Genomic DNA, 9,099 nt, shown 5'->3' with positions numbered 1-9,099 from the left:
CAGCCCAGAGGTGGCACCAGAAAAATCAACATCACAAGCACACCAAATCAACCTTATCTGTCAACTTCCCCCATGTATCTACCTTCCCACAACTTGTTATCCAAAGAAGCTCAAGGTCCCCTTCCTTTGTCTTTCCACTTCTCTACAAATATATTGCTCTCTCATTAGGGTGCTAATAAGCCCAAGTTCTAACTGCCTTTTTGAGTTATTATCACTGAGCTCTCCCATGTGTATTTGCAACGCATGAATTAATAAATGTGTTGTTTTCTCTTGTTAACCTGGCTTTCATTGGTCTAAATTTGTGGGGCCAAGGCAATAAACCTAAGATGGGTGGAGGTAAGATTTTTTCTACACCTATAAAGCAAAATTGAGCTGAGCGTGCAGAGAGCTCTCATATGCACCCCTCACCAGCCAGCGCGCACACACACACACACACACACACACACAGAGCCTGCCCTACTGTCCATGTCCCACATCAGTGGGGCACATTTCTTACTACTGCTAAACTCACACCAACACATCATTTTCACCCAAAGTCTGTGGTTCACATTAGGGTTGTTCTTGGTGTTGTATTGTCAGTGAAAAGAGCCAAACACTGTAAAATATTTGAAGAGATTTATTCTGAGCCAAATATGAGTGACCCAAGGTATAGTCTCAAGAGGCCCTGAGAACATGTGCCCAAAGCGGTTGTTTTACAGTTTGGTTTTATACATTTTAAGGAGACATGAGACATTAATCAGTACATGTGAGATGCACATTGATTCAGTCCAGAAAGGTGGGACAGCTAGAAGGGGGTCAGTGGGAGGAAGGCGTCCAGGTCATAGGTGGATTCAAAGATTTTCTGATTGGCAATTGATTGAAACAGTTATTATCTAAAAACCTGCAATCAATAGAAAGGAGTATCTGGGTCAAGATAAGGGGTTGTGGAGACCAAAGTTCTTACCATGTAGATGAAGTCTCATGGGGGCCGCCCTTAGAGACAATAGATGGCCAATGTTTCCTATTCAGACTTTTAAAAGGTGCTAGACTTTCAGCTAATCTCTAGAGGATTGGGAGGGCCTGGGAGGGCCTGGAAGGGAAAAGAGCTAGTTATGGTAATAGAGATTCTTTACAGATGCAAATTTTCCCCACAAGAGACAGCTTTGCAGGGCCATTTCAAAATATGCAAATAAATCCTATTTTGGGCTAAAATATTTTTATTTCCTTCTTTATCTGTCATATGATGTTATATGAGAGTCCGGTGGGAAAGTAAGCTGTGTTATATATAAGGTTAAATAAAGCCCATCTGTTGAGATTTTAGTTTTTAGGGTATGACTCCCCAGGCCCCTTAGATAGGAATCTGGGCAAGAGAGAAAAAATGTCAGTTTAGTCCTCAGTACATTCTGTGGGTTTGAACAGATGTCTAATGCCATATCCACCACTGTCATATCATACAGAGTAGTTTCACAGTCCTGCAGATCCCCTGTGCTCTGCCTGTTCATCCCTCTCTCCCCCAACCCCTGCCAACCACTGCTCTTTTTACTGTCTCCATGGTTGTGCCTTTTCCAGAATGTGACAGAGTTGGAATCTTACAGTATGCAGCCTTTTCACATCAGTTTCTTTCAGTTGTAATATGCATTGAAGGTTCTTTCATGCAGCTCAATAGTGTTTGGCAGAAACTCAAAGGCAGGGAGAGGAATGGGAAATCTGTGTGGTGGAAAAGAGGAAGAGGAGTCCTGATGGGACTGCCAGCTGCCAGAGGCAGCTGCTAGTGAAGTGGCTTCATTGTCTGGGGTGACACCCAAGGTTCATTGTCTCACAGCCACAGAGATCAAGGGCATGGACACACAAAGGGTGAGGTTAAGAGTGGAAATTTAATAGGTGAAAGAAAGAGAATAGCTCTCTGCTACAGAGAGGGGTCCCGGAAAAATAGGTTGCTGATGCACAGTGAAATGCAGATTTTTATAGATGAGCTAGTGGGGAGCAGTGTCTGATCTACATCGGGTGCAAAAAAACAGGACCAGGTGTGCCATCTGCATAGGGCATGAATCTCTGGATGCCCCCACACCAATCTTCTATTTATTACGCAGGTGAGTAGCTACTCCATGTTGCTTATTTCTTTCTTACTGTGCATGTGTTAACAACAACAACAAAAAATTAGGGAAGGTGAACCCCCCATGGTGGACATGCCTGGCCCCAGGTAGTCCCTTTTATCAGTGCGGCTGCAGGCCTCCTCCTAGGCAGGCTTCCAGCTTCCTTATCTATGCTTGCAGCTCCATTTTTCAGGCTGCTCTTTGTTAGAAAGAAATGATTTCTTGGGCTGTTTTTTGTTAGAAATTCTGCCAAGGACTCTTTTGTCCTATCTGCCTAAATAATTTATTTCCATCTCCTGTATCACTGGAAGAGGGGATCCTACCTGACTGGTAAGAGGGTGCCTATTTTGTTCTCCCTGTTGGTCCTAAGTTCGAAGCAAGGGCAAAAAGGAGGGAAGCCGTCAGAGCAGTCCTGACCATTAGGGTTGCTGTATGCAGTTCTCAGCTGGTTGCTTCACTGACTGTGGGTCAGAGCGTCACCAGGCTCTTGGGTGGATTTTTTAAATCCCACGGACTGAAACCCTTCTTTATTATCTCTAGTCACTTGAACATCTTTCTTTGATAGACAGTTTATTCAGTGTTGTTATTAAAAAAAAAAAGCTGCTACTATTACTACTACTACTACAATTACTATTTATAATAATGGTAATAATTACAGTAATGATGAATCCCAGCAAGGACCAAATAATTATAATTACTGATTTAATATTTATACATAAATATTTATTAAAATATATAATCTATATATTACATATATTTATACCATGACATTTATAGTATCTACATAATTGTATATTATTAGTGTATTTATGACAATTTATATTTATAAATTACATAATAAAAAAAGAATATTATTACTACTACTACTATAAGCCTCAGGACTCCCCCTGCCCCCCACCATTACAGAATATCCCCCTTTTACTATTCAGCCACCCAATCCCACGTTGCCCCGCTGGTCGAGCTTGCTATATATAAAGGCGGCCGCCAGGTGTCGCCAGACAACTAGCTAAAAAGCCTGCCGAGCGGATCCGGATGGCGAGTGGGCAGGTAGGACGCCAGGCCTCGTCCGTGTCCACCTCGCGTCGCATTCCCACCTCGGGGCTCCCTGGCACGCATGAGTGGAACCGTGAGATCCCTGGAAGCCAAAAGAAGCCTTGGAAAATTTGGGGGGGAGCGCCCTGGGCCAGGGACAGCTGCCGGGCAGGGGACAGGCTCCGCAGCGCCTCCCGGGACAGCGCCCCACCCAGAGGGGACTTCAAAATTCACTGGGGTCGGCCTGCCTCAGCCTCCCCAGGGGCATTTAGAAATTTCTGCGGACCGAAAGCCCCTCCTGCGTCCTCTTCAGAACTATAATTGTTTATATCTAATCACTATTTATGCAGATTTATTATTTATAAAGTATAATTTATACTTATAATTCTACAAATTTATATTATTTATATTCATATAGTTTGTAAATGTAAATAAATTATTATTTGTTTATAATACTTGCTTAAAAGAATTACTATTGCTATATAAACCTCAGGTTCCACCATCCCCCTGCCCCTACCCTCCCCTTCGCACCTCGCCACAGGCCTCCCCCCACGCCCTTCTCCCCTCGTCTTGCCCCCTTCTCCTCTCCCAAATTCTAGTTGCCCATCTGCTGGGTTGGGCTGCTGGTCGATCTGATCAACTTTCTGAGGTCACATCAAAACTGCAGAAATGAGGCTGATCGACCCAGCAACTCTAACAAAGATCATCCATCGGACATCTGGTCGCCCCTCTATCTCGGAGCCAGAGGCTGTAGGCTCTTCCCCAGTGGGGAGGGTGGGGCCCCAAAGTCCAACCACAAGATCCTATTTTGCAGGCCGTGGCTAAATCCACTGTGCCTTCCCCGTTTTTTCTCGAACTGCCCAAGCCAGACTCCACCTCCAAGACAAGACTCGGAAAAAGGTGTGAAGCTCAAGTCGGATGACCACGACCCACGCATGGCCACGGACGGGCCCATGTTACTCTTCGCAGTCCTCCTGGAACAGCCGGGCCGGTCCTCACCTCCGGGGAGGGGCTTGGAGATAATGGGTGTAATGGAAGGCCTGAGGACCTGGCCCCACGCCAGTGGGCGTCCGGCAGAGTACCCCATCCCCCGTTCACACTCTCAGAAGGCCCATCGATTCCTGCGTGTACTAGTCGACCCGCTCAGGCCACAGCACTCCGAGCTCAAGAGTGCGCCTCCAACGCTGACCCGCAGGTTTAATCTCCGACGAAAGGACGAAGAGTACACCCGGCAAAGCGAGGCTCATCCTGCCAGTGCTGCCAGTGCCGCCAGTCCCCTTGAACTCTGCATGGCGCCCTGTGGCCAAATCCCCTTTCTTGCCTGCTTCGCCAGAGCGCCAGAGAGAAAACCTTCAAAGTGCAGCCAGGTGGCGCCCGACAGCCGGCGCAAGCAGCCGCGGATAGAATGGGCATCGCCAGCGGGCGAGGCCTCTCCTAGTCCCAGACCACCTGGGATCGCGTTTCTTGGCCTGGGGCGGGTGGAGGAGCTCCCAGTCGGCATGGCCTGGAATGAAGCGACCCCGCAGCCGAAGGGGACTTGAAAATTTTTCCTAACAACCGTTCCACTCCGAGGGACTGCTACCTGCTAGGACAGACCTCCCACGCGGCTCAGGGCCTGGCGATCTTCCGCGGGAACTGGGAACGTTTCCGGAGACCCCGGCAGGCCGGCGCTCTGCCTCGGCTTCACAGTGCAGCGGGGTCCCGGGTTCCCCGAGGATTCGGAAGTTTTGCGGGGCGCCGGCGGCGGGAGAGACCGTGAAGTTGAAACCGTGAAAGGCAGAACGTGGGTGAATCGCTTTTATTCTGTCTTTTCGGAGTGGGGAAGCCTTTCTAAAGCATAAAATAAACCCAGAAGCCATCAAGGAAATGATTGATCAGCTTGACAACATGAAGTTTCACAAGCAACGTCAAAAGATAACAAATGATTGTGGGGATCACTTATGCATAAGATAAGAATATTGACTTCATTCACAGTAGCCAAGATACGGAAGCAACCTAAGGGTCTACCAGTGGGTGAAGGGATAAAGAAAATGTGGTGTATGTACACCACGGGGTACTATCCCGCCTTTGAATAAAAGGAAATCCTGCTATTGGCGACAACGTGGATGAACGTGGAGGCCATTGTACTAAGCAAAGTAAGCCAGGCACACAAACAAATACCACCTGGTCTCTCCTGTGTGTGGAATCTGAAAATAGTTGAACTCATAGAAACGGAGAGTAGAACGGTGGCTACCTGAGGCCGGGGGAAGGGCAGGAGGGAGGAGCTGTTGGTCAAAGGGTACAAGGATTCAGTTAGACAAGAGGAATACGTTTTAGTGATCCACATGACACGGTGAATGTAGTTAATGCATTTTATATGTCAAAATCCCCAAAATAGTAAATTTTAAATATTCTCACCACAAAAAATAAATGTGTTGGTGATGGATATCTTAATTAGCTTCAAGTAATTGTTCCACCAATGTACACATATATCAAAACATCACATTGTATCCCATAAATATATGCAATTATGATTTGTCAATTAAAAATAAACTTTAAAAAATCTTTTTAAAACGATTTCAGCATTATTTACTATAATAACAAAAAAACTGGGGTGGGGGATAATAGCCACTGATTAAGAGGGGTCAGGTTAAATAAACTCCAGTGCATCCACACCGTACACTGTGTGAATTTGTTTTGTTTGTTTTAGATGAGATAAATGTTGATGATGAAATGTTAAATGAATAATTTAAAATAAGAATTAAGTTATCTCTATTTCAACACATTAAATAGCTAGTAAAGACCGTGTGGTGTGGACAGAGGGAGATGATCTACAGAACAGAAAAGAGACCAAAACAAATGCACCCAGCTGGTTTTTGACAAGCATGCAAAAGCACCTCGTGGGAGGAAAGGTAGCCTTTCCATCAAATGGGAGTAGGGCAATTGCACATCACAGGCACAGCAAACAAGCAGGCAAACCAAAACCCTTGACCTAAACACCGTCAACTTTAGAATCCCAAGCCCCCACCAAATGAATGGACCCCCTCTTGGCCAAGGGGACCTCAGGAAAATCTTAAAAGTTTAGTTCTAGTCATGATGGGGTGGGAGGTCAAACATGCCTCATTATACCCCCTGCCTTTTGGGGTTTAGACCAGCATTAATGTTAACATAGAGATCAGAAGACTGAGAGAACAGACTCTGAGGCAATAAAATACCAAATTATAAACGGGACCTAAGGCCATGCCAGGCAAGGGTTAAGTCACTAACACTACGCCTAAAGAATAAACTGTGTTCTAAGGACTACAAGGTTTTTCTTTTTGTCTAGCAGCTAAACAACCACTGGCCTCGAGATAGACAAGATGATTAAAACAATTTCCAGCTCCACTACCCACTTGACTTACTGAACCCCTGCTCTACCAGCCATAACTTCCTGATAAGACCACCAACCATGGATTGTCTCTGGCTGGTTTACAGAGGCTGCACGCTTGTGTGCCTTCATGCCCTGAAAAGACCTGTTGACATATGGGACCTAACTGTAATACATTTAAATGTTAAGTCTCCACCCCAAAGTGAACATGGGTCACATGCTACATGCATGTCTGTTCAATATGCATGTGTCAGGACCACCTTCATGAATATTCATAGCTCCTCCTATAACCTGTTGAATATGTATGTTTAGCCAACCTGCCCAGCATAAAGCTCCTACCCTAACCCCTCCTCCTTCAAAGTGCCTGTTTCTGGTCCCTTGGCTGAGCTGGCCACCTTGAAGGCTGTAATCCTTATGAGAAATAAAGTCTCCTCACGTTTCTAAATGGATAAATTGTGGGGGTTTTACCGTCACACCTCATGCAAACCTTAACTCCAAATGGATCACACATTTCAATGTAAAATGTAAAACTAAAATTTTAGGAAAAAAATTCTTAGAGAAAATTGGGATCTAGGCTAATAAATGAGATTTTATACTTGACATCAAAAGCATGATTCATAAATACAGATGGATAAATTGGAAGTCATCAAAGTTAAAATCCCAGGCTCTGTGAAAGGTCCTTTTTTTTTTTTTTTTTGAGAAGGAGTCTGGCTCTGTCACCCAGGCTGGAGTGCAGTGGTGCAATCTCAGCTCAGTGCAACCTCCTCCTCCCAGCTTCAAGCAATTCTCCTGCCTCAGCCTCCCAAGTAGCTGGGACTACAGGCGTATGTCAACACTCCCAGCTAATTTTTGTATTTTTCATATAGATGGGGTTTCACCATACTGGTCAGGCTGGTCTTGAACTCCAGACCTCGTGATCTGCCTGCCTTGGCCTCCCAAAGTGCTGGGATTACAGGCGTGAGCCACCACACCCAGCTGAAATGTCCTTTTAAGAGGAGTAAAACAAGGTATAGATCAGAAGAATATATTTACAAACCGTATATTCTACAGGAATGTGTAAAAAAAAAAAACTCAAAATGCAACGGTATTTTTCTTCAAAATCCAATTACAAAATTGACGAAAGACATGTTAAAGTATGCCCCCTGCAGAAAGACAAAATGACTCCCAGGAGAGTAACTGAGTTGTTCAAAGTTAAAATGGAACCAGGCAGCCGTAGCTGGGTGACAGAGACTTCATGTACTCTGTGTTCTTAGAAAGATGTTATAAAAGTATCACAAGACCTCCCTTCCACAACCAAACCAAACCAGTTCCTGTTGTCAGTGTCAAGATAACTGTAGCCTGAGCACCACTCCCCTGGACCCCTGACAGCCATTTATAAGAAATTTCTGACAGTCTTCTGCTTAAGGCTTAAAGAACAACAAGTCAGAACTCCCCTGCCCCGACTAATCAGGACTCAACTGCATCAATCAATCAGGGTTCACCTGTATCGACTAATCAGGATTCAGCTACATCCACTGATCAGGACAGCATGAGTTTCAGTCCTTCATTTACATAAATGAAAGTAGTTGGAAACCTGGACAGAAACTTTTACCATAGAACCCAAACCCTTCTTAGTTTTCTAGAACTTACTTTCCTTTTACACTGAAGGCTGCAACTTCCCCATTTACAAACTGTTCACGGAAATAAAGTCACTTTCCACATTCCTTTTCAGAAAACTTAGTTCACAGACATGAACTAGCATTTCACTGAGCAGGATGTACAGATGGCAGGTCGGCACATGAGAAGACGTTAGCCTTTTGTGGGAGTGTAAATTAAAATCACGGTGAGACATCATGACACATCCATCAAATGTCTTCAACAAAATATAGGAACAGCATCAAATATAGGAAAGCAGGTGAGGCTGTGGTGGAACGGGCTTTCTCACGGATTGCTGGTGGTAAGGTAATATTGTACTGCCACTCTGGAAAACAGTGTGGCAGTTTCAAAAAAGAAAACAGCAACAACAAAAACGTGCAAGTGAAGCGTGGCAGAATATGCCACCCCAAAATATGCCACTTTAGCATAAGGGTGATTTTGAGCTAAAGGCACTTGAAAAACAGCTGGCACAAGGAAGATGTCCTGACTTCCCCTTTTTCTTCCTGAAAGTAGGAGGTGAATCTCCCATGGGAAAGGCGGCCTCCCTGTACCAGGAGGAAGGAAGACATTCTTAGCACCAGAGGCAGGGAGTTGGGGCTGAGGGGAATCTGTATGAACAAATCTCGTTAAACTAACCCTCATCTGCCTCACCACTTCTCCATGATGAACTGCCCTATCCCAGACCCCATTGTCTTGCACGTTTTCACAACTTATTCTTTGTCCAACCTAGTATATAAGCGTTCAGGCCTAACTGCTTCTTTGGATCTCTTTTTCCTACAGGGTTCCATTTACATGTGCAAATCTGTGTGCTTTTCTCCTGTTAATGTGTTTTATGTCCACTTACCTCTTAGGCCCAGCCAGAGACACTAACAGTGGAGGTAAAGTTTTGCTTTCCCTGCATAAGGACCATGTAACCCAGCAACCAAACCCCTGGGCATTCACCCCAGAGACACAGGAACTTGCTGTGCATGAAGGGTTGATTCAGCACCTCTGGGGCCGAGGACTCCCCCTGAC

General features: G+C 45.2%; 1 protein-coding gene across 1 annotated transcript; it reads left to right on the top strand.

The window, feature by feature from the left end:
- The first annotated feature begins 1,298 nt into the window (after positions 1-1,298).
- Positions 1,299-5,067, top strand: LOC134738676 (uncharacterized). Its single transcript, XM_063655881.1, has 2 exons — positions 1,299-2,069; positions 3,974-5,067. The coding sequence occupies exon 2, from the start codon at positions 4,040-4,042 to the stop codon at positions 4,643-4,645; it is 606 nt and encodes a 201-aa protein (XP_063511951.1). The 5' UTR covers positions 1,299-2,069; positions 3,974-4,039; the 3' UTR covers positions 4,646-5,067.
- The last annotated feature ends 4,032 nt before the right edge of the window (positions 5,068-9,099 follow it).

Source organism: Pongo pygmaeus, chromosome 19 (assembly GCF_028885625.2).
Source record: "Pongo pygmaeus isolate AG05252 chromosome 19, NHGRI_mPonPyg2-v2.0_pri, whole genome shotgun sequence".
Classification (NCBI taxonomy): domain Eukaryota; kingdom Metazoa; phylum Chordata; class Mammalia; order Primates; family Hominidae; genus Pongo; species Pongo pygmaeus.
Note: the sequence above shows the minus strand (reverse complement) of the source record. Positions and strands in the feature narration are given on the sequence as shown.